At 49.2% G+C, this 25,046-nt stretch overlaps 3 protein-coding genes across 5 annotated transcripts; 2 read left to right on the top strand and 1 right to left on the bottom strand.

Moving 5' to 3' along the window:
• Positions 1 to 9,195: 9,195 nt before the first annotated feature.
• On the top strand, positions 9,196 to 10,756 carry LOC109747128 (uncharacterized). Of its 2 annotated transcripts, XM_020306219.4 has the most exons (3): positions 9,196 to 9,327; positions 9,406 to 9,494; positions 9,803 to 10,756. In XM_020306219.4, exon 3 carries the CDS (start codon positions 9,848 to 9,850, stop codon positions 10,421 to 10,423), a length of 576 nt encoding a protein of 191 aa, XP_020161808.1. In that variant the 5' UTR covers positions 9,196 to 9,327; positions 9,406 to 9,494; positions 9,803 to 9,847; the 3' UTR covers positions 10,424 to 10,756. The 2 variants fall into 2 exon arrangements, with proteins under 2 accessions (XP_020161808.1, XP_020161807.1); XM_020306218.3 differs by lacking the exon at positions 9,406 to 9,494 and having other exon boundaries at positions 9,202 to 9,351.
• A 2,116-nt stretch (positions 10,757 to 12,872) lies between these two features.
• Positions 12,873 to 17,240, top strand: LOC109747135 (auxin-responsive protein SAUR36-like). The gene has a single exon (XM_020306223.4). The coding sequence runs from the start codon at positions 15,275 to 15,277 to the stop codon at positions 15,746 to 15,748; it is 474 nt and encodes a 157-aa protein (XP_020161812.1). The 5' UTR covers positions 12,873 to 15,274; the 3' UTR covers positions 15,749 to 17,240.
• Positions 17,241 to 17,352: 112 nt separating this feature from the next.
• LOC109747137 (disease resistance protein RGA5) lies at positions 17,353 to 23,912 on the bottom strand. 2 transcript variants are annotated; one of them, XM_020306225.4, is made up of 6 exons: positions 22,235 to 23,912; positions 19,825 to 22,071; positions 19,238 to 19,363; positions 18,912 to 19,136; positions 18,395 to 18,514; positions 17,353 to 18,280 (listed from the first exon to the last, which is right to left on the bottom strand). In XM_020306225.4, exons 1-6 carry the CDS (start codon positions 23,737 to 23,739, stop codon positions 17,788 to 17,790), a joined length of 4,716 nt encoding a protein of 1,571 aa, XP_020161814.1. In that variant the 5' UTR covers positions 23,740 to 23,912; the 3' UTR covers positions 17,353 to 17,787. The 2 variants fall into 2 exon arrangements, with proteins under 2 accessions (XP_020161814.1, XP_020161815.1); XM_020306226.4 differs by having other exon boundaries at positions 17,353 to 18,256.
• Between the last annotated feature and the right edge of the window lie 1,134 nt (positions 23,913 to 25,046).

Below are 25,046 nucleotides of genomic sequence, written 5' to 3'. Positions count from 1 at the left end.
TGTTGGATAGCCAAGGCCATCCCTTGCATAATTGCATGAATTTCCGCCTCCAATGCATCATTACAGTGAAAAATCACCCGCTAAGCTGCAAATATGATTCTACCCTCACTATCCCTGAGCACCATGCTGACAGCCGCTGACCCATCTGATTCCTTGAAGGAACCATCAACGGACAGGGCAGCCGACCCCGATTTAGGCGCTGGCGAAGGAGCATTGGAGGGGCTCCTTTGTGCCACCGGAACCTTCAGGTCAGACCCGACTTGCATTTTCCCCTTCAGTATCTCGTCAGTAGTAAAACGTCCAGCAAGCTTTGATCGATTTGTAGGAGCTGTAAGAAAGTCCACTGTAGCCTCAACCGGCGGGACAGCCTTGCCATGTGTTTGGTCTATTCGTAGCTGCCACACACGCCAAATGACCATGATGATTTTTTTTAACTGTCACCAGGGGGAAGGCTCCCCACCTGAATATATTTCAACAAAACTTCATCAACAAGGTTTATGCAAGACGAGAGGAGAAAAAAAATCCCGCCACAATCCGGCGTGGATTTTTTGGTCCGCCTTTGTAAGGCGGTGTGACCAGAGAGTGAGGTCGGAGATTACGGCTCTAATTACATCATTTGGGGTTTGGTTTATCCCCCCGAAGGTCATCGCATTTCGCACATCTCAAATTTTCCAGAGCAGCAACAGGACGACGAAAGGCCACACCGTCTGCGGTAGGGTGGGGTGGCATGGCGAGTTCCACAGCTCCACAAGAGATGAGGAACATGGCTGCAACCCAAGTGCATCCCTAATGGCAATAGCAGCGGGGCAAGCGAAGAATAAGTGAGCATGATCTTCCTGCGCCCCGTTGCAACAGGGACAGGACGACGAGTCGATGATGGTCTTACGGTGTAGAATGGCTCGAGTGCTAAGCTTGTCGAGATAGAACAACCATCCAAACACCCGCACCCTGTTGGGAACCCTCGAATCCCATATGTGAGCAAGGTTGGGGTTGGCCAGCTAAGAGGCAAGAGCGTCGTAGGCGCCTTTGGTGGAAAAGTCAGCCCCATTGAGCAGCGATCTTTCGTCTGGATCTCCCGTGAGGTGCATGTCCTGCAATAACAGTCTCAAGGAAACAAGTTCATTGGAAGTAGTTAAGGTTAGTCGGCTACATAAGCCCAGATCAATCCCATCCATCATAATATTTTTGACTAATGCATTTGGCTTTGTGTGGTGAGAAAACAGGGTTGGGAAGGTGGTGGCGAGAGACTCCGAAAGTATTCAGCGATCTAACCAGAAGAAAGTGGAAGAGCCATCTCCTATCCTAACCTGGGAGATCTCTCGTAGTGTATGTATATGCTTGAAGATAGCCTTGCCGAGGAAGGAGGCATTTTCCCTAGACCTATATGGACTGGGGAGTGGTTTATAATCCAATCCTTCCAAGGCAAAAGGAAGGGGAGGGGGCAAGTGTAGGAATTTGAATGCAAATTTCAACATAAGGCAAAAAAAATGTGCTCGTAAGTTTTAACGCATAGACCACCTACCTGTTTAGGCATACACACTCTATCCCATGCAACCAAGCACTTAGCCCCTGAGAAGGAGTCTCCGTTTGACCAAAAGAAAATCCGTCTATGTTTATCGATTTCCTCCAGAACGCCTATGGGTAGGGAGAAGCACATCATGAAGTAAGTGGGAAGGCTATCAAGAACAGCTGACAGCAGAATCAGACAACCACCGCAAGAGAGCAGAAGGGCACACCACCCAGCTAGATACACATCGCAACGATCTATTACTGGTTGGAATGCGGAGGGGGCAGTTTGTGGGGAGAGAGGGGCCGGGAGTGTTAGAAGTATAATTATGTTTAAGTTATTGAATTCATGCACCAGCTAACTCATCCAAAAGTTCGAACTGATGAAGGGAGGTGGGCAATATATTTCAACACTCCCCCTCACGTCTAGACTATTTTAATCCTTAGACATGGGATCGATGTAGGCCGCAGAATCATTTTATTTAATACTGCGTTGGCATGGTCTTGAACTCAAGACCTCTTGGCTCGGATACCATATTGAATTCATGCACCAGCCAACTCATCCAAAGTTTGAACTGATGGAGGGAGGCGGGCAATATATTTCAACACTCCCCCTCATGTCTAGACTATTTTAGTCCTTAGACGTGGGATCGATGTAGGCCGCAGGATCGTTTTCTTTAATACTGCGTTGGCAGGGTCTTGAACTTAAGACCTCTTGGCTCTGATACCATATTAAATTCATGCACCAGCCAACTCATCCAAAAGTTCGAACTGATGAAGGGAGGTGGGCAATATATTTCAACACCCCCCTCACGTCTAGACTATTTTAGTCCTTAGACGTGGGATCGATGTAGGCCACAGAATCGTTTTATTTAATACTGCGTTGACAAGGTCTTGAACTCAATACCTCTTGGCTCAGATACCATATTGTATTCATGCACCAGCCAACTCATCCAAAAGCCCGAACTGATGGAGGGAGGCGGGCAATATATTTCAACAGGGAGGCCAAGATACTTTTGTGGTAAAGAGGCTACAGAGGTGGCAAGTCTGGCCGCCATCGAGGAGGCAATTTCCGGCGCAATACTTAGGGGGACGAAAGTGGTTTTAGAGAAGTTAATGGCTAGCCCAGTGGTGCTCGAGAAGTCATTGAGGATACATTTGAGATTTGCAGCCGCAGAAGCATCAGCCTTAACAATAATTAGGGTGTCGTCCGCATATTGAAGGACCGGGCACGGAAGATCTGGGGAGATGGGGTGTGCAAGCAGATTTTGCTGACAAGCATTTATGATCATTCTTTGAAGTACATCTGCAACTATTATGAAGAGAAACGGGGATAGCGGATCCCCCTGTCGTAACACATTTTTACATTGTATCCACGGGCCAGGGATTCCATTAAGAAGGATGGTTGTTTTGCCGGTAACAAGCAAAGATTCAATCCATTTGTTTTGGAAGCCCGTGGCAGCTAGAATGGTAAGCTGGGAGGGCCAGCAGACAGAGTCCAAAGCCTTCGAGAAATCCAGCTTGATAACCATGGTGGGGGCTTTTCTTCTAGCGCAGACGTGGAGGATGTCAGCCGCATGCAAGAAATTTTCGGAGATAGTGCGCCCTGATAAGAACCCTGTTTGGTCAGGGTGGACCAGAAGCAGGATGACGTGCTTAAGACAGTTTGCGAGAAGTTTTGCTATGGCTTTGACCGGGCAGCTTTGAAGTGAGATGGGTCGGAATGCGTCCGTTGTAGGAGTGTCTGGAGCCTTAGGGAGAAGGATGATAAAGGCTTTGTTCAAACATGATATGTCTACAGACTGGTCGTAAAAGCAGTGGAATAGGTCCGTTATTTTCTGTTTCAGAATGGGCCAGTACTTTCGGAAAAAACCCGGCCCAATGCCGTCCGGACCGGGGCTGGCCAGCGTGTTCATGTCCGTAAAGGCATCATAGATTTCCTGCACCGAAAAAGGAGAGTCTAATTGCAAGAGTTGTGGGGTGTGATGCGGGAAGAGGGACTGCAGCGAGAAGTTCCATGTTGGGGAGAACGGTGTCCCCAGAATGAATGTGTAATAGGACGTTAGTATTTGGCACTTAGTGTCATGGGCAGTGAAGTCCTGGTTATGAAGCGAGATAGAGTGAATTTTATTGTGGCGGCGACGCTGAGATGCCGAGGCCTGGAAGAATCTAGAGTTTTTGTCTCCGTCGATAGTTCTTTTGATTTTTGCACCAAGACTCCAGTAAATCATTTTTTCTCGCATCGTTTTGTGTAGCACTTTTATGACCACCCATCTAAGGGCAAGCTCAAGAAGGGAAAGGAAATGGCATTCCTCTATCAAGCGAGGAGATTGATTGTTAATCTGCAGTTTGTCTCACGGGTTTGTTTGAATATTTTGTCTCACGTGTACTAAGAGGGATGACACTTTTGCGGCACACACGGAGGTCAAGGCGACATTTTTTTCAGGGCCCGGGCAAACGTGAGAGGGGCCGTAGGGCGACGAGGGGCCGAAGCCCAGGAGGAAGCAACAACCGTCCGACAAGCCGGGCTTTAGGCCCATCCAAGTTCAAATCTAAAGAATGCGGGGCAGGGGAAGGAAATGCTAATCGAAATGATCAGAGGCACATGGTCAGAGACATAGCGTGTGAGACTCGAGATTGATGATTTCGGGAAAATCTGATCCCAAGAGACGTTTACGAGGACACGGTCAAGGAGTTCCAGGGTGTCAGGTAAACCTCCTATCCAGTAGAGGTAGCTCAATAAGGGCCAAGTTATTTATCCATTGATTGAAAAGGTCAGCCTCGTTTTGCTGGAAGGAGTCATTGTTTTTGTCCGAGGCATATCTCATTAGGTGAAATCGCCGTTAATCATCCAAGGCAGATTTTGGCCGGGGGCAGCCGCCTCAAGATCCGTGAGAAAGTCATGTTTAAGAGAGTGGTCCGTGGGGGCGTATACGTTGGTGATAGTTAAAGGATGTGGTGAAGCTAAAGAGGAAAAGGAAATTGTTTGTGTACAACGGGATTGAGTGTACGTGACAGCGGAAAAAGCGAGGATGAGCATGAGGCCATCATCCCACCCGATGAGCGGAATAGCTGCACACACGACCATTTATGCACGACAGGTGGACGATGGTAGGATCTGACGTTGCTTAGGTATGGAGGGATTCAATCCAACGATTATTAGCCTGTGTCGTCCATGCATCGTCCGCAAAATCATCGGCTGTAGTGTAGGAAGGACCTAGTTTTTCGAGCGTCGGGAGAGGTTAGTTTTGTTTCCTTGGAGGAAACATGCATGTGGTCTGATGGAAATTAGCTCAGCGAGCACGTCCGAGCATTTTTGCGTTTCGCCAAGACCCCGGCCGTACGTTCCAGCGGCAAAACGTGAATTTCGTGTTAACCATTGCACGTAGGGACACCGTAGCGACGCAGCGAGAAACACTAAGCTAAACGGCCGATCGCATTGAAATTAAACATGGTTGTTTTGGCGGTTGTAGAAAGCATAAAAAGAAGACTAGAGGAGCTAGCGCAAACTAAGCACGGAAACTGTTGCATGGGCACGGTTCGGCAACGCAAAGAGAGCTAGCGATGGTAGGGTCCTCTAGTTTTTGAACTACGAAGGGAAGCGTGCGTGATGGCGATCGGCCAGGGAGGCTGTAGCAGCAGATCATGGCTCCGGGGTGGCCACCGCAGCAATCTCACGGACATCCTCCGCCGTGGCGCCACACTGAACTGCAATGAGTGACGGTGCCGCCGTGTCGTCAGAGGGGATGCTCGCAGGATCAGCTAGTCCCGCAGCGTTGATGGCCGTGGCGAGGCCGCTGGATGCAGGTGAGATGTCGATCTTCTTGGCCTTAGCCCTGATGGCCTTGGTCGTCATGTCAATGAAGGCGGGCCCCTCAATCCCAGCAATGCGGCGGCTGCGACGCAGGGTCTGTGTGAGGTCAGCCTCGCGCTTGTCGCTGGCCCAGAGGCGGTGAGCAACGATCTCGTGCTCTCATTCATCACCGGCTGGTCGTGGGATGGGAGATGCAGGCACATTAGATGTAGGAAGGAGTGAAACACTATTAACGGAGGATGAGGGTGTCTATTCGTACCCGGCATGCTATCCGGGGGTGGTTCATCGTCCTCATCGTCGACGGCCAGGGCAGAGAAGGAGTTCTCCACCGTAACGCCGTCCGAGATGGAGGTGATGGACTTGACGCTACCGTCGTCGCTGCTGATGTCAATGACGGCATCGTCGTGGCCGAGGATGGGCGTGTGGGACTCGTGGAAGAGCAGGGACTGCATGTCGGCACCGACGCCGCCGTTGTCGCCCGCGGGTGGTGAGGGAGGAGGCATGTAGTCGTCGTCGTGGTGGACCCTGTTGCATGGGCGCGGCTGAGTGTTGTCCGCCCAGACCCCGTGGACGTGCGGGATGTGCTCCGGCTCGTCGTGTGGTCACCGTCAAGTGGGATAGTGAGCCCCCCCAACGACTTCCTAGGTTTTGATGATGGAGAGACCGATGTCGACGATCTGCGCCAGCGGCAGGCGCAGGATGCAGCGGTCGGGAAGGCTTGCAGATGACTCCACCTGGACGAACGCGCGCATGGTGGAGAAATCGCCAGGGTGGAGGAAGCGCCGGTCTATGCAGCAGAGCATTTCCAGGTGGCCAAACACGAAGTTGGCCCCCCTCGTGGTGCCACAGCTCGAGGGGGTAGCCAGCAGCGTCGACCTCAACGAGGCGGTTGTAGACCGTGGTGGCCATGTTGTTGGCGTCTCCGAGGCGGAGGAGCTCCACTTTGATTCCCATGTAAGTGGTGGGGAAGAACTCCACAGCCTCATCCCTACCTGCCGCGGTCTCGAAGACCAGCAGCGCAGAGCAGCCGGAGGCGGCTGCGAAGTGGAACTCCACCGACTGGAGACCACCATAGCCGTGTTGAGATGGGCGAAGGCGAAGTGGCTGACGTTGTACACCAACCCGTGCGGGACAAAGATGTCCGGGATGTGGGTAGGCAGGGCGTCGGTGGGTGGGTACCAGCCCGGCACTGTTTGCACTTTGCAAAAAGGTCGGTGGGACTATCGTCATCTGTAACGAATTCTTCATCGTAGTACCTCCAGATGGGAGCTCGTCTCTGAAGAACGTTTTGATTTGGATCAGCCATGTTTGTGTGTGGAAAATGAGATGGAGTTTGAGTGTGATAAATGAGAAAGTGGGCATCCTTTTTATAGAGAAAAGTTGGCACGTTTGGCACGTAAGGCAAGTTAGGCACCGCAACAATAATGCATAAAATAAAATTTGAGACAATGTATCATCTGGGATAAATCTTGAGCTTTATTAGTGGCTGCTTCATTAAAACCTTTCATCCCTGGGAAGTAAAAGAGTACAAAGCCACGCTCTAGAATTACAAAAGGGAAAGAAAATTACAAAAAGATAAGAAAATTACAAAAGAAAAAGAAAATGACTACACTACAAGTCTTAAACTATTCTTCTGGGTCTTGTTCTTCAATGTTCATTTCTTCAAACATGGCTAGTAGTTATGTGGTTTCTGCAGTGTGTTGCGCTCTCCTTCTTGATAGCTTGCCATCTTTCACGGACATCAGTGTTCTCACCATATCAGGGGTGAGACTAGTTCTTCTCTCCTCAATTATTCTTCCAGCAAGGCTGGAAGCAGACTCCGATGACAGCGTAGAGACAGGCACCGATAACACATCACGTGCTAATACGGAAAGCACCGGAAATGTAAGCTTGTGTTCTTGCCATCACTGTAGTATGTTGAAGTCTTCCTCACTATCTAAATTGTACATGACTTTGTCACTTTTGAGGTACTTCGCTAACTCCCCGCCACCTTGAAGAACAGATGTTGATGTGGAAGAGCTTCCAACGGTCGAGGAGGACGAAGAACCAAAGATCTTGCTCCATGCTCCTCTCTTTTTACCTGTAGTTGGTGCTGGTGGAGGTAGTTGCATTCGAACTCCGGCATATTTTTCCTCATACTTAGCAAAAACTTCAAAAAACTTCTCACGAGCCTTATTGAAGTCATAAGTATAATCTAAACTTAGGGATACATAAAGTACATTGAGTGCACTATGATACCCTTCAAGTTTAGCTCTAGGATCCAAAATAAATGCAAATGCATACAATGGTGGAATTTGTTGCCAATATTTTAAATACTTGGTTTTCATGTCAGCAACAACATTAAGTAATAATCCATCGCCTTCATATGCTTTCCGATGCCAGCAATGTCTAATATAGGGTATGCACCATCAAAGGAGATGTCGGGTAATAAACCCCAGACAAAGTAATTGTTGCATCATAGAACAACTCAAGAAATGCAGTCAATGATGTAATAACATGCCAAGTTTCCTTGCTAATTAGTGGTTCAACCCCACATTTGGCATGAATAAAACCATTGAACGGAACTCTGTCTTGGATAACTGCCTTAAGCATCATATATGTAGAGTTCCATATAACATGCATGTCTGAAATATACTTATGTGGAATGCAGCCTAGATCAAGGCAATATATATCCTTGTAGTTTGTAATTCGTTGAGTTGAAGGCGAAAAATAAGATATTGCAGTGCATATGACTTCAACGTGTGGTTCACATAAATGTAACGCACCTTTAGCCATAAGATTAATGATATGACAAGCACAACATTGATGAATTAAAAAGGATGCAACATATACGGAGAATATGGGAGTCCGGGTATTCATTGCACTAGTGTTTGCTGAAGCATTATCCAAGGTTATTGCGAAAACCTTGTCCGGCAAGATTAAAATCATTCGTACAAGTTCAACAATGTTTGGACCACTATGTGATACATCAATTAATTCAAATCCTATGACTCTTTTTTGTAGATGCTAATGTTGGTTAACATAATGAGCTACCACACTAATGTAGTCTTGCTTTGCCTGACCAGTCCAGATATCAGATGTTAACAACACTGAAAAAGTGCATGTAGAAAGTTCTTCATTTTATTTTCTCTTTACTAGTTTTGTATAGCTTTTTAATATCCCTACTGGTAGTTTGTCTAGAAACTGGTCTATAATTAGGATTATGACAAGTTTGAATATATTCTACCAACCGTCAGATTCACCAAAGCCTAGTGGTAAATCATTAGAAGCAATAAGACGACATAGATCTTCTCGCTGAACATTAGCATCATAGGTGAAATTGCGTATCGTACCATCAGGGTTGAAGGAGAGCGGAGTTTGCACAGCTATCGAGCTCGACGCGCTCGTTGCATCCACCCTAACCTCACCCTAAACCCCTCCCAACGGCTCCCCTAGTCCCCCTATCCCCATCCCGCTCCCCCATATCGATCGAGGCGCTGGGCGCCTGGGCCCCGCTCCCCCTCCCCTTGTTGCCTGTCGCCTGCCGGCCGATTCCCCCGCTCCCGCAGTCCCGCTCCCCCATCGATCGAGGCGGGCCTATCGGGCCGTGCCGCGTGTCGTGCCGTGCCACGTGCCGGCCCGCGATTAGTCCTATCGTGCCGGGCTGGCACGCGGGCTGAGGGTGGCGGCCCAGACATGGCCCAATGCGTGATGCGTGCCTGGCACGACCCGATTAGCCCGTGCCGGGCCGGGCCCGTCGCGTGCCGTGCTGCTGGGCCGGGCCGAAAAAACCGGCCCGTTTGGCCAGCTGTACTCTGGATGACCTCCCATACTCCCAGGGCTCTATCTGTATATTTCTTTGTTTATGGGGTGTTTTTTTGCTATTTGTGTTGAAACAGTAGTTGGCTCTCGTGTGATCTGCGTGACTGGGTGAATAGCATCCCAAATTAAACTCCACTCTCGAGTCCGCCGCCGCCGCCGCCGGAGTTCCGCTCGCCGCCTCCCCTCATCGCCGAAGGCCGCCCGCGGTGCTCGCATTTGCCTCAAAGCTGGTATGTATCCGCCTCGCTCTCCACCCGTCTGACGCCTCACCGCTTCTTCTGCAGTGCGCGCCCTAACGGCGGCTCCACGAACCCCGCCACTCACCGCCGGACAGCCCCTCCGCCCCCATCTCCATTATATCCTAAATCCAGATGTGATTTGCTTCCTCTATTCTTGTGCGGCTTTCAGCCAATTTATTATTATTATTCCTAGTTTGCAATCGACTCAGTCCACACCAGTTTTGTGATATTTTTAAGGGTTCAGTTAATGCTAGTTCATCTTGTAAGGCTCATGGTCTTTGGCCCAGTTCATAAGTTTCGCAACCTGAACCAGCTTCTGTGAAGTTGTAACTTTGGCCTCTTTCTGTAAATTCATGCCTGAAATAGCCATGCTTTTTCCTGTGAATCATCATTTCTACGTTGATGTGATTGTTAACCCCCCCTATTTCTATCACCTTGGCAGCAAGACCAGTGAGGGAGATCGCTCAAGTCAATTGTGTGGCCGGCCATGGACATGGAGGCAATTTTGGCAAGCAGCAATCATCTTATTGAGATGGCCGGGGGCACCCACCCACATCCTGATGCTCTGGTACGCCTCCGGCAGGTGCTGGGCGCTGCTGCGACACGTTGCATCTCCAGCCCCCCCATCTACGCCTTTTGTCTAAAACAGATGTTGGCCAACTTCGTTCGCAATTTCGGCAATGACATCAGGGAGCTGGATAACCTCACTGCTCGCCTCCAGGCCACGCGCAGCCCTAAAGGCCGCCGCCATGATGTCTCCCCCACTGCCCAGCTCGCTGGCCTACATGGAAATGATCTATTCCGTGCACTGATGGCCCTGCACCTGCCCATGACCGCGCCTGTGGAGCTCTGCCTTGAGGCCGCTCTCGCCGCACAGAGACTCATAACGCATGACCACCTCGACCTTTTCATCCACCTCTGTGAGGACGCTAGGGCGGTCGATGAGTTTAACTCCATGGTCTTCATGGACCACATAAAAACCTTGGAGAAGTTCGTGCAAGAGCACATTGACCTCGCCGACGCCGCTGCCACTTCACGTGCAACCACTCGCGAAGCAAAGTAAAAGCTTGATTGCCATAGTTAAGCTAGCTAGCTGAAAGTAAGATGAAGGGGCCAGGAGGGTCATTGATGGATCCTTATCTGGCTTCCTTCTGTAGTTTGCTGCATTTCGTTATCAAGCCAAGAACAAAAACAACTACTTATGTATGTATTATGCTACTTGTCAGCGATCGAGTGTCTCTTAAATAGTACTCACTCCACCATATTACTTGTCGCTCAAATGGATGTAATAGTTCTATCAAATTGTGCCTTGTGCGCTTGGCCTGCTATAATTAATTTCGTACAATGGAATTTGTTTGCCACCAAGTTATGTTATTAATAGTCTATATGTTTCTTTTGTTGTGTTGCATTACCTGCCTTATATTTTACTTCATGCACCATGCATCTATATATTTTTCCCCTCCTTTATTTTCTGAAGATGTCACCATAGAGCTCAGCAACACGTTCTCAACCTCGGCAGAGGCATTTCTCCTGAGCAAGCACATTACATACTCCATCACGCTGGCATCACAAGGCAATGTGATCTTGCCATCGCTTGCAAAGCCAATCCTTCTGGGACATCCTCAGGAGCTCCTGGTACACCAATGGTACCTCGAAGTGCCTCCCATTGGCCGTGTACATGACACAGTGGCCCTTGACTGCTATTGAGGTGCAGCACTCTTCATCTTCTTTGGCTGAGCCTCTTCCTCTTAATTGTTGCCATCCTCTGCCACTTCTTTGCCAATTGAGCTAGTCTCTTGGTGCTGACCATGGTTGGTTCCGGGTCTTGTTTTTCAGCTAGGAATTCGGAGAAGTGAGCGATGGACGTTATAATGCTCTGTTGGTGGTGGATGAGCTGATGAAGTGGTGCTATTGAGCTTAGCCATTTGCTGAATTTATAGCCAAGAGGAAGGACATTGTGACGGTGAAGTGTAGTTGTCATCAGAAAAGATGGCAGGGGACAAGGCCATGGGATCATCAAATGCAGTGTTGTAGTATGATTATTTTGGATTAGATTGTGATGGGGCCAAATGTTTGGAGCATCAAAACATGGGTCTGCTCTCATTTAATCTGTCAGTGTGGCAAGCTGGTGAGGGACAATGCCATGATCTGTTCTGTGACTCTGTTATGGATGGGTTGGGTTTAGATATCATCAGTGTCAATGATCATGTTGCTATCTGAAACTTTGATTTGACTCCTGTCTTGCTGAAATGAAAAAAGGCACGTAGGACTAAAAGGTCAGTAATTCGTTAATGGCCGTGATCGGTCGCCGCTAAACTTTCAGTCTTAGATTGGTTGTTGTTCAGGCAGATCTCAGATGCTGTACTTCTGCCTGAATCAACTTTTTCGACCTACGTCGTTATTTCTTCAGATCATGGTCTTGTCTGTGCATGACCAGTCTCCAGTCCAGCATCTCGTTTGGTCTCCATTTCATTGTTGCTTCCCCCATTTTCACTTATGCAGAAAGGGCTAAAAAAGGTACTCTGTTTTCAGAGGTATATTTTGTAACTTTAGTTCTTATATAAGTGTTTGATAACTAGTTCTCATACAGTCATACTGTTACTAAATCTGCAGGTGTTCATTAATTATTCAGCTGAACTTGCTGTTAAATAAAAGTTTTCTTTTGTGTAATTCTAAGCTGCTAACTCATATGCATGCATACCTGAATGTATGAGCGTTTGCTTGTAAAGTCAAAGCTCCTGCCTCATTCTTCAAGAAAAACATGTGCGGGACTTGGAGTTTTTTTTTTTCTAAAAGAGCAGCACGCGTTATTTTTATCGTTAATGTAGTTTCAAAGTGTACACATTTACTCGCTTTGTTAACACACAACTATAATTGTGTTACTAAAGCTTTATCGCTGCATACACACTCCAAAGCAGACAGTTGAACTGAACATTTTGCAAATTCCATCACAAAACTTTGTTCCATTTCTAATCTTCTAACTTCCTTATTTACATCTTCCACTGAGCAAACAATAGTGCCTAGAACAAGGATCCTGGCTTGCTGCCATTCTTCAGAAGCTAACAAACACCTACATAATGGTTAAGACCTACGCATGGCACCATCACACCACCATCAAAGCAGCACGATCTTGCAATGGAGCTCAGGAACGCCATCACTACTTCCGTGGAGGCATCTCTCCTGAGCAAACACATGGCGTATTCCATGACTGCAGTGTCGCAGGGCAGCGTGATGCGACCGTCATCTCCACCCGCGAATCCAAACTCCTCCTGAGACATCCTCAGGAGCTCACCGAAGACCGCTGTGCTGAGGTACTCTAGTGGCACCTTAAACCGGTGTATCCTGTTAGATGTGTATAGTTTCTCTTGTACATCCTCATTTTATAAGGGGCTTTTCTGTACTTTATCACATGTTCTGGTTTTTGGCCCTCGGTAAAGTCAGTTGCTGTTTATCCAACATGGTATCAGATGTTAGGTTCCCCTCTCTCCCGCACGCTGCAACTTTGTGCTAGCTCTTCCCTTGCCGTGGCTGTCGCTGCTCTCTGCCAGGTCCGGCCCGGTCGTCCCCGCCCTCGCCTCAAGCTCCGCTCGGCTCTCCTTGCCGCGGATCCGGCCGCCCGGTCCTTCTTGCCGCGGATCCAGCCGCCCCGGCCTGCTCCGCTGCCGGGCTCGGCCCGGCCGCAGCCGCCTCCTGCCGCTCCTCCCCGTACGGATTCGGCCGCCCCGGCCTTCTCCGTTGACAGGCTAGGCCTGGCCGCAGCTGCCTCCTGCCGGCCAGCCGCGGGCGCTCCCCTGCTCTCGCCTGGACGGGTCCCGCAGCTCACGCTACTGCTCTTCTCCTGGCCGCGCCCTGATCCGCCACCTCGTCCACTCGATTCACTCGAGCCTCACGTAAGCTACTTCCTCCCCCGCTCGATCCCCTCGTGAGCGGGTCTGCCCGATCCAGATCGGCGCACTGTAGCAGTTGACTCCAAAAAAAACAGAGGGCTCCTCATGTCTTCTTCGGGCTATGTCGTCGTTCCTCGGTGCTCGGTGATCTTCGATGGCACCAACTATGCCGAGTTTGCGGGTTTTATGCGTATCCATATGCGTGGTCTTCTTCTGTGGGGTGTTCTCTCTGGCGAGGTCCCATGTCCGCCTTGCCCTGTTGCTCCTGTGGCTCCTACCCCGCCAGCACCGCCGGTTCTTGCTGCTGATGCTTCTCAGGCCGATCGAGATGCAGCCAAGGCTCTCGATGATGCTGCAGTTGATGCTTATGATCAGCGGATGTCAGCTTATTCGGATGCCCTTTCTGCCTACCGTGATGATCTGTCTGCTTACACTCAGTGGTGCAATGATGATGCTCGTGTTGCTGCTGTTCTCACTGCGAGTGTCCTCCCTCAGTTTGCCTCGGAGTTCATGGGACTTGGCACAGTTGTAGCGATGTGGTCTTATCTCTGTCAGCGCTATCAGCCCTCTGGTGATGCTCTCTACCTATCTGTGGTGCGTTAGGAGCACGCACTCCAGCAAGGTGATTCCTCTGTTGATGAGTTCTATTCACAGTGCTCTGCCATCTGGCATCAACTTGACTCTCTTCGGACAGTCGTTTGTGGAACTTGCCGTTGCTGTCAGACTACACGGTCCGATTTGGAGTTTCAGCGGGTTCATGAGTTCTTATCTCGTCTCCGCTCTGAGTTCGAGCCTCGACGTGCTCACCTGCTTGCTCGTGGTTGTGTTCCTATCTCGGAGGTGCTTGCTGAGCTTCGTGCTGAGGAGACCCGCCTTCGCTCTGCTGGGTTACTTGTGGTTCCATCAGTTTTGGCTGCCCGAGCTCCTTTGCCATCTGTTCGCCTCACCGCTCCTGCCTACTCCTTCAAGAGGGGGGGGGGGGGGGGGGGTGAGTCACCCTCCTTATGTTGAGAAGGGTACCTCGCGCCGTGACACCTTCTGTGGTTACTGCTCCCGGTCAGGTCACCCAGAGTCTGATTGTCGCCAGAAGAGTCTGATTTGCCGAAGTGATATATTATGAAACCGTGATCAAGTGAAGTCCACTCGTGCAAAAATGTTTAGAATTTTTCCACAGGACATCGATCTTGTTATGTTCAGATTTTTTTTCCCTTTTCCTCGCATTTTTTTCTTTTTGAAAATAAATCATGTCAAAACAATAGTTCAGCTACCAAACATGAGCTACTTGTAATCTTGTACTCCCTCCGTAAAGAAATATAAGAGCGTTTGGATCACTAAAGTAGTGATCTAAACACTCTTATATTTCTTTACAGAGGGAGTAGCTAGCTAGGTGTGTGGACCATTGAAGAGGTTTTATCTTGTTGCATGAACAGCTCACACTGAATATCTCCATCTCGGCAGGGGCCACTCTATACATTTCATCTCGTAATATATGATTAATCAGGCACCTAAATTGATTAGTTTGTATGTGGTTGCGCAGTCACAAACAGAAATGGACCCAATTTACACATGGTCTCCATATCAGTCATATGCTTCTTATACTTATAGTTTTTTTTCTTCTTCTTTTTTGGTAAACCATTGAAGATATGTGCCTGTGCAATCACAACAGAAATGGACCCAATTTATGCATGGTCTCCATATCAGTCATACGCCTAAGCATGCTATGATATGATGTCCAAGCATACCCAAAGACTACACTGCTAGTTCTGTCCAACAAGTGGCAAACTGATGGCCCCAGACAAATCAAATCAAGATCACATTGCACTCTTGCAGTTAGCATTGCATGTTCTGTGCTCATGGCCATGTCCCTTGCCAACCTGTCAGGATAGCTGCTGCACCTAAACTGACTTGTTCTCTTTTCTTTCTCCCTCACCCCTACCTATAAATCCATCAGATTAGCACCACCACAAGCCAAGGCGGCATTACCACACCTAGCCAAGAAAGAAACACAAGGAGGAGGAAACACAGCCATGGTCAGTGCCAAGAGACTTGCTCAGATGGCAAAGAACTGGCAAAGGATGGCGGCCATGGGGAGGAAGAGGCTCACCCGGACCACGACAGCAGCGGCGAAAGGGTCCATCATAGAGAATGAGTGCAGCACAGCGTTGTCGCCGTCGGTGGCGATGAAGGGCCACTGTGTGGTGTACACGGCCGACAACAGTGCGCGGTTTGAGGTGCCGCTGGCATACCCCAGCACGGCGTTCTTCAGCGAGCTCCTGACCATGTCCCAGGAGGCGTTCGGCTTTGCAGGCGGCAATGACGGGAGGATTATGCTGCCCTGCGATGCCACGGTCCTGGAGTACGCCATGTGCTTGCTCCGGAGAGATGCCTCCGTGGAAGTCATGAGAGTGTTCATGAGCTCCGTCGCGAGGCCATGCAGCAGCTTTGAAGGCGGCGCGGTGGCGCCATGCGTAGGGCTTGGTCATGAAGTAGCTGCTTGTTAGATTCTGGAGAATGGTCAGTCTGGCATGCTTGTTCGCGCAGTCACACTAACTATTTCAAGAGAGAGAACATCACCTACCAGAGTGGTATTGGTATGGGGGCAAGTTCAAGCAGGGTAAAGCTTCTCAGAAGAAGAAAAAGTAGGGTAACTTTTTCCACAGAAAAGGTTTCTTTTGTTGTTGTAGAGTTAACGTTTGCATGAAGGCCGGTGCTACAAATCAACCGGCTGTTGTCGTGAAGATTTAAACCGCCTCGCTGACCGTTTAATCAGCCCCACCAACAGTCGGATCCTTCCCCACCGCCAGTTTGCACGATCTCCTCCCCGCATCGCACATCAGCCCTCCTTCTCTCCTTCGATCTTGCATCACCGGGAGCTGCCGACGAGGGCTGCACCTGAGCCCGGGGAGCGACCGGCGTTGCTTCATGCAGCGACAACATCGACGCCGCGGCGCTCCATCGCAGCTCCCGACGCCGCCGGCGATGCTCCATTGAAGCACAAGCCGCTTCGATGCTGCTTCATCGCAATCCCGGCGGCCACTAGTGATGCTCCATTGCATCACGGGTGGCCCTCAGATGAAGCTCCATTGCAACACTGGACGACCTCGACGGAGCTTCATCGCAACATCGATGGCCCCCAACAAAGCTCTATCGGCGGCGACAGGTGCTGCGACCATGGCCGAAGCTGCGGCGAAAGCTGTGATGCAATGCGGGATGCTAAGATGCAGAACCGACGGCCATGACAGATGTCGCGGTGCAGTTATGCCGATGACGGGTGCCGCGACGCAACACGGCGCCCACGGCGGAAGCTGTGGCGAGGACGACGGAAAGTTGCGATGCTGCTGCAGTGTAGCGCCGTCGGCTATGGCGGGGTGCGGCGATGCAGCGTCGACGGGGACGGCTGCTGCGGCACGACAGCGGATTGCAGCGGCGCTGGCGGCTGCTTCGTGGGCGGAGGGAATGAAACGCAGGAGAGGGAGCAAGCGAGGAAGAGTGCGGCTATGGAAGAGATAAGGTGGGAAGAGAGCGAGCGGTATGTGGGCCACAGAGGGACACGTGGTTGGAGCGCGAGGCGGTTTGCGCGATGGAGAAATCAACCGCTTGATTTAGAACGTTTTCCTTGCATGAATGGTTACAACTTGTACAACATCTCTCGTTCTGGGAAAGTTAGAACTTCCAAATGGGAAAAAAAACTAAAGGAAAGTTTATATAATGTCATTAGCAGCTCACTGATCCACCTATAGTTAATAAATCTTGTAGGTAGCGGTAGGGTTTTGGTCTTCGTTCAGTAACGGCTGATTATCCAGCCAAGTAGCAAACAGATCATTATTACTATCCAATAAAAAGGTACTCCCTCCGATCATAAATATAAGATGTTATAACCTTTTTCTGATTTGGATGTGTATATACACGTTTTAGTGTGTTCGTTCACTCATTTCAGTCCGTTGTAGTCCATATTGAATCCAAAACATCTTAATACTCCCTCCGTCTCGAAATGTAAGACGCTTTTTGACACTAAAAAGGTCTTACATTTTGAGACAGAGGGAGAGGGGGTATTTGTGAACGGAGGGAGTACCAAACAGATGGCATACACTTGCAGCATTGCACGTTCTGAGAGAAGTGTCTTAACACTTAAATATCATTATTACATTTGTACTAGAAAAGTGGGAATTAACTTACAGAGAATGTCACAAAATACATATGTTCAGTCCTGAATAACTAAGTTTACAGCTGGTACAATGTATGTAAGAGTATCATAATCCAATTAGCACCTACGGAAAGCACGGGCAAGATGAGTATATATGCAAATAAAAAGCTGACCTTGCAGTCCTATGTCAGCTTCAGGTATAGGAATCCAGTTATTCGCACATCAAACCTCCTGCAGCTTGAATTGGTTGTTGAATTCCTGACTGTCATCAGACAGACAGCTTCGGATAAAAGCAGGCAACATATATAGGTTTTCCAGCCTCGGTTCGTTGCTCAGGAAATCTGGAATTTCCCAGAAAGCATTGTTATATTTGTCCTTGGACCGGTGTTAGCATATTCAGTCAAAGTCAGAAGGGCCAGTTTCATCCACAAAATCAGCATTCAGGTCCAGCCTTTCGTTTATCGGGGAGTTCAGCATAAAGTCAACATTATCGGGCCAAGTCCAAAATTCGGCGTAGGCAACCTGGCTCTCTGACATCCCCGGGGAGATGAATCGACCCGTTGTCGTACTTCTGCTGCCACTCTCGTAGGTAACCTGGCTACCCGCAGACGTTGCCGGGGACATGAAGTGGATCCCGGCTGTACTTCCGCTGCTGACCGCCTCATAGGTAACCTGGCTCTCAGACGTCGCTGGAGGTATGACCCCCGCGGAGACAGAGACATGATGCGGCAGTGAACGCGCACTCTCACCCCGCGAATGCACATTCTCAGCGCATGTGTGCTCCCCGTGGTACACGACGTCAAAGAGCTGTGTGTCGCTGTCCGATCGCTGCACCTGCTTGGTTGCCTCGCAGCCCTTTTCGGGCCTGTGCACGCACCGGTAGTAACCTCTGTGAGAGTTTAGTTTAACAATAGCTTGGGTTAGACTCTGTCGTGCACATATGCGGTGACAGAGTAACTGGAAATTAAGAATGTCGTGTGCTCTGAGGTGAGTTAAGTCTGACCTTGGGTGCTTGGACCCGAGAATGTCCTTCTGGCCGTACTTACTCCAGCTATAGCCGTCATCTGCCGGATAGTCGTCCTGCATGGACCTCACCCTCACCTGTATGCTTCGCTTGGACCTCCTACATTGATTTTGGTTGTGCTCATGAGGTCAGAGGTTAAAAGAATATATGCTGATGCTAGCCAGAAATCTTCTTTTATTACTATTTTATCTTATATATGGTTCCTAAGAGACAAGGAGAGCCATAAATTCATGCAGCAGAAGAGGCATCTGGTTTTAGTTTCATGAATCCTAATCCTAATATTGTAAGTGTTACAGTCACTATAACAAAAAGCAAAATACACAGGACTTTCTACAAAAATGGCTCTTGACACTAATAGTGATTATTAGTGTAGGCAAGAGGAGATAAGAACTGCAAAAACTGGATGCAAGGCCAAGACACGTCCTACATCACGAAATTTCAAAGCAAGATACACGTGACATATTTTAATTTTCCTTTTTCCATCCTTCAAACCTACCGTGGCGGCATCTTCTCAAGCCTCTGAATGCTCCCCTCAGCCTTGTCCCCCACAGAGATGGAGCTCTGCTCATACCCAGGCTGTGGCTGCGAGTTCGCGCCCTGAGTGCATGTGTGGTTCCCGACATAGATGGCATTAAATAAGAGTGGGTCGCCATCTGTGGCCTGCAGCTGCTTCAATGCTTGGCAGCCCCGTGTGTTATGGTGCGTGCATCGGTAGTAACCTCTGCGAGAGCTCGGGTCAGCCTTCCTTTATGGACAGGCAATTTATGGACAGGCAACCAAAGAATGAGCTTTTGATGTGAGATCAGTGTGAGCATTGCTGACCTTGGGTTCCTGGAGCCGAGGATATCCTTCTGACCATACTTCCTCCAGCTGAAGCCATCATCGTGACCCTCAATATCCTGCAAGGAGCTCACCCTTACCTGTGTGCTCCACTTGGGCAGGGTCTTCCTACACTCGTTATGGTTGTGCTCATGAGATCATAGAGATAAATGAGATACAGAGTCACTAATGAACAATTGCCTACTATATACTAGGTTTCGGTCAGTCGTCTCAAATTTCAGAATTGCTTTCTGAGATCATAGATAAGGTCATACTGTGGGAATCAAGGGTCATGGAAATCGACCGAAACTGAAGGAATATTCAGTTGTCTGTGCAACAGATGTTATCTAGAAATCATTTTCTACTACTATTCCGAAACAGAAGATACCATAGAAAATGTACGTCGTCAAACTAATTTATCTTCAACAACTAATTAGTAGAAGTTATTTAGGTATATTTAGGTGCAAACTAATGTCCATGCAAAATAGTTACACCGCATTAGATTTTTTTAAGCTTTACTTAGAGATTAAACTGACAGATCTCCTTACAAAAATCAATACCTGATGACAGCATGTTTGTTTGCATCGTACCTGTAGTCCTTTTGAAGAAATCCGTGCTGTTTATAGGAGTCTTCCTTCTTGATATCATTTTGTATTTGCAGTGTCATGTGCTCAATTAAGTCTTCGTTCTTGATATCATATTGTTCTTGCAGAGTCGTGTGTTCAATTGAGTCTTCCTTCTTGATACCATATTGTTTTTGCAGAGTCATGTGTTCAATTGAGTCTTCCTTCTTGACATCGTATTGCTTTTGCAGAGTCATGTGTTCAATTGAGTCTTCCTTCTTGATATCATCATCTTCACCACTGAACATCGCATCTAAACAATGTATGCTCAAGGTGGGACATGCCGGATGCATCTTAATAGCATCAATCAAAGCTGATTCTGCAGCCCTTCTATCAGGGTCATTGGCACCAGCACCCCCAATTTTTGCAGACATTTCCTTCAGGCCTGTTAAGTGCACGATGCCAACAGGTATAGTACCATGTTGATCTACTCCATGGGCATCAAAACGTAGCTTGAGTTTCAAAAGATTAGGCATTGCGTCCACCTCAAATTCCAGCCAAGGTGCACGGCACCTGAACTTGAAGTACTTGAGAACTGAGAATCCTATCTTATTGAAGAGAATCCTTTTTGCAGGCTTTGTTCGGATATGCAGCGACAAAACTGTGAGTGCAGGCAATCCTCTGAGAATATCAAAATCATTGTTCGCTAGTTTCCTAACCCCAATCTTTAAAATGCAGAGCTTGCTGAGACGTCCAATCCACTTGGGGAGGCTGGAGAAGGTGCAAATGCGCGGCAACCACTCAAACGTCTGAAGACACGCTGGAGGAGAGGATACACTGCTCAACCCGTCACAGGAAATGCTCATGCTTGAAGGTCCAACATCCAGAATACTTGAAGGCTCCAGAGTTAGAGACCTGAGGTTGCTGAGTTTCGTCAGAATGGAACACATACTATCCATTTTGCTCGTTAGATAACAAGAATGTACTGTAGAACAGGTGAGTCGAAGATCATGAAGATTTGTCAGCTCACCAAGGCTGTGCACATTCTCTACTGAGTTAACACTTATATCAAAACATTCAAGTGTGCAAAGTGATGTCATGCGGCCAATACCATTGGGCAGATTTATCTCAACAGGAAGACTTAGGTGCAATAAGCCCGGCAAATGAACAATGTCCGATGGAACAGCACTTACTCTTGCATCTATTTTCAGTGTCTCCAAATATCGTAGACCTCGTATCTGAGTTTGTGGTACTTCCAAGGTGGCATTACATGTGACGTGTAAATATCTCAGCCGAAAAAGCTCAGATATTCCAGTGAGATCAAAACTGATGCTATCATCATCGCCCCAAAGATGCAGGATTAGAATTTGAAGAAGTCCAAACTCCACAATGGAAGGCAAACACTTGATTACCCCGAAATATGCGAGAGTGCGAACTTGTGATAGTCTCATATTTGTTGGTGGCGTCGCTTCTGCATTACCAAAGTGAAGAGACAGCCGACGAACTTTGTCTGCGAGTCGTGCAGTTGTCTGACAATGATCTATTGCAGTGACGAAATTCTCTTCCAAGGACTTGTGTGTAATAAAATCAAGTACCATGTGATGCACTGTGCAAGACAAAACATCACCGGTGTCATTTATATGTACAGGTTCGATCATTCTGCTACTGATGAGCTCATCAAAACATATCCTTGATATTTCCACCATATCTTTCTCTTCTGTCGCATGGATAAATCCTTCAGCTATCCATTGCTTTACCAAATCATTCTTCTGAATTATGTAGTCCTCTTCATATATACTGAGATACATCAGGCATGCCTTCAAATGCAGACGAAGATTGTTGTAACTAAGGTTTAGTACTTGTTTCATCCCCTCTGGAGCAGGATTTTTCCTCAAACCATAACCTAAGGATTTATTCACAAAATCCCACTGCTCTGGTTTGCCCATCTGGTTTACTAAAAGACCAGCAACAGTAACCACTGCTAATGGGAAACCAGCACATTTCCTTATTATATTATTTGCAACATCACTGAGTTCTGGAGGACATTCATATTGTGGACCAAAAGCTGTTCTGAAAAATAATTTGCTTGAATCATCGTGACCAAGTGGTTTCATCGGAAGAACATACTTAGAGTCATAACCACCACATTTCAGAGCTACATCATCTATTTCTGTAGTTATAAGTACTCCACTGCAAAGATTACCATCTGGCAAGGCACGGCTAACTATATCCCAAGTTTGCGTAGCCCATACATCATCAATTACAATCAAGTACCTGAGGAATGTTTTAGCACAGTTGTCAGCCTAATAGCAAATCAGAACTCTGTCATTCTATCCTTACTGGACTAGAAAGAAAAAGAAAGTGGCCCCGCATAGCTACATACACAGAAGTCCAGAAAATGCAATTCTTATATGAATCAATAGAGAAACATGTATACCTCTTATCTTGGAGATGTGTCCTGATGTCGGCAATTAGACTATGCAATTTCCAAGTGTGAGAGGTTTGGTGTGGCCGGACTTGTGAGAGCATGCTGATGAGAAGCCTCCTGATGTCAGGCTTCCGGGACGTCCTCACAAATGCCCGGCACTCGAATTGCCCTCTGATTCTACGGTACAGCTCTTTGACAAGCGTGCTCTTACCAATCCCTCCAGATCCAACAACAGTCACCACCTTGAGCCTCTGCTCTCCATCCCTACCCAGCCACGCTTCAAGATTATTCACATGTTCACCTATACCAACAAGCTCCTCATACGGCGTGGGGTACCAAGAGCCAAAACACGTATCATGTCTAGGAGGAGTGCTGCTGCCAGTGCCACCAATGGCAGCAGCTCTGATGCCATTGTCACCATGGTGGTTAAACAAGCTGTACCGCTGAAGCGCCTCCTGCGAGCGCAAGCTGAACTCCCTCATCTTGTTGGCCATCCATAGCCGCCACCTGAGTTTCTCCGGAAGCCGTGTAACTCTACGACGAGCAAACTTGTGCTTTTTAAGGCGGGGAGCTATCCATCTACTGGTGGTGGCGGCCTGCTCGTACTGGTCGACGCTGTCCTCCATGTCGTATGAGAGCTCGCGCACCTCCTTGGCCAGGCACTTGGCCGTCATAGCACAGTCCTCTGCTCCGGAGTCATCGTGCTGCTGGAGAATGGCAACCATCTTCTCCAGATCTTGCTTGATGAGAGGTATCTCCTCCTCCACGCCCCGGGGCAGCATTTGGCCATGGCTGGACAGTAACCCGTCCAGCTTCTCTGGGAGCCTGAACATGGCGTCCGCCATAGCGCAGACAGGAGCCTGTAGTTGTTGAATTCTCTTCTTGGTCTGACGCGCTTGCTTGACCTGTGAATGGCTGATATCACTGACTGTTTGCGAACGCTGCTTGGCTGATTTCTGACCTTGCGGTGAGAACTGCCCCGAGGTCGATTCTGGCGGCGGCGGCGACGGCGGCGAAGCGCACCTCAAACTGAGCCAGTCATCATCGACAACCGCCACGAGGCCGCCGTCATCGAATCTGTCGTCCGTCAAGTCTATGACTTCCGGCTGCTGTGCGGGCACTGGCCGGACGGACCTCTCGATGGATGCCAGCCTCGCCGCCGGGGACACTGCAGCGGAAGGCGAGAGCAGCAGCTCCCGCGGCAGCCCCTCCACGGCCTCGACGATCTGGAAGTCCTGGGTCTGAGATGCAGACCCTTGACCCACTAGCTGCTGCACAATCGAGTCGGAGGCTGGAACGCCACCGGTCAGATACTGCACAACCTCCCTGAAGTTCCTGCGATTGGCGTCGACGCGCACCTCCTGCCCTCGCTGCTGCTCCCGCCGGCCATGCCCCTGCGCCTGGGACTGCTCGGGCGCCCCGGAGGGCTTCTTGATGGCGTGCGACTCCTGCCGCACTTTGAGCCGCGGCGGTCGCGGGCCCTGCAGCTTCCTCGGAGACGAAGGCGCGTCCATCCGCGGCCGGGCCCGGTGGCCGGCGCTCCGAGTGCGGCGGGGGGGGGGGGGGGGGGGGGGGGGGGGGGGGGGGGGGTGGGACCACGAGCTTGGCAGGGCAAATCGAGAGGGGAGGGGAGGGGATGGGAGGTGGAAAAGTCAATGAGCTTAGCTTGTGCGGGCTAGCTTCGCTTGTGTGTTTGCAGCGTGATGGTTTCGTAGTAGACCGGAGCCGGTCGCTGACGCCGTCAACGACCTTCGCCGTTATGGTTCACGCTTCTGGTCTGGACGATAAGAAGGAGTTTTTTTTTTTGGAGGGATGAACATAAATTTTATTCATCAAAAACCACAGTTTGTGGGATACATGCTGGATCGTGGGGGTGTAAAAGCCACACATGGCGCCCCTGATCTAGTCTTAGGGAGTATTTGGCTAAGCTATGCGCATCGTTATTGGAACGGCGCCCTTCATACAAGATATGGGTGTTGAAACTCTCTGCCCTCTTCCTGATCTCATGAATGATCGTGCCATAGGTGCCCCTGGCGTTCTTGTTAATGCCCTTTACTGCAAGATAAGAAGGAGTGGACGAGTTGTTTGGTAGGCTGTATACAGCCCAGTCAGATTTGGGGTGGGATGAAAATGGATCGTTTGGTTGCGTGCAAGGCTTTGCATCGGTATGGAACTTAAAGCACCCTAGAGTCTGGCTCGCTCGGGCCGCTTGAATTGGCCGATTCCAGCGAGCGCAAAAGGAAGACGCAGCATAGGTGCAGTGTAGGGGGGATTCGATTGGAGATGGCGGGAGGGGGGGGGGGAATTGGCGGAGGCGGGATGGCGTGAAATATACCCTCACCAACCCTTTTACTCGCTCACCCCTGGCTATAGGACAAGCTCTCCTTTGTTATTGGCACCGGCAACGATGACGACTCAGATCTGCAGCTACGACGGCAGCGGCGGCGGCGTTGGTGGCTGCAGCAGCAGTCCCCGGCAGCGGCAGCTGCTTCTCCCCTTCTTCTTCGACTCCGTCCGACCAACCTCATATCGGCCATGTCTCCACCGCCCCCGAAGCTGGTAAGCTACCCCTCCCCCTCCTCTGTTAGGTCATTCGGTATGAGCGTTTAGGGTCGATTGCGCCATTACTGACCGCATCATGGGTGTCGCTTAGGTTGTCGATGAACAGACGAAGCTTTTAGTTCAGGCAGCAGCGCTGATAGCTGTGGTTCAGGCATATCTTGTTAGTCCATAAGAGAGTTGTTCATCGGAATTACAAACCTCTCATCCGGTATGGTCCGATGTTAATCTGGGATCATGAGAGGATAGCAATTCTGAACTA

This window comes from Aegilops tauschii, chromosome 5 (assembly GCF_002575655.3).
Source record: "Aegilops tauschii subsp. strangulata cultivar AL8/78 chromosome 5, Aet v6.0, whole genome shotgun sequence".
NCBI classification, from domain to species: domain Eukaryota; kingdom Viridiplantae; phylum Streptophyta; class Magnoliopsida; order Poales; family Poaceae; genus Aegilops; species Aegilops tauschii.
The sequence above is the reverse complement of the archived record's forward strand: the minus strand, read 5'-3'. Positions and strand labels throughout refer to the sequence as shown.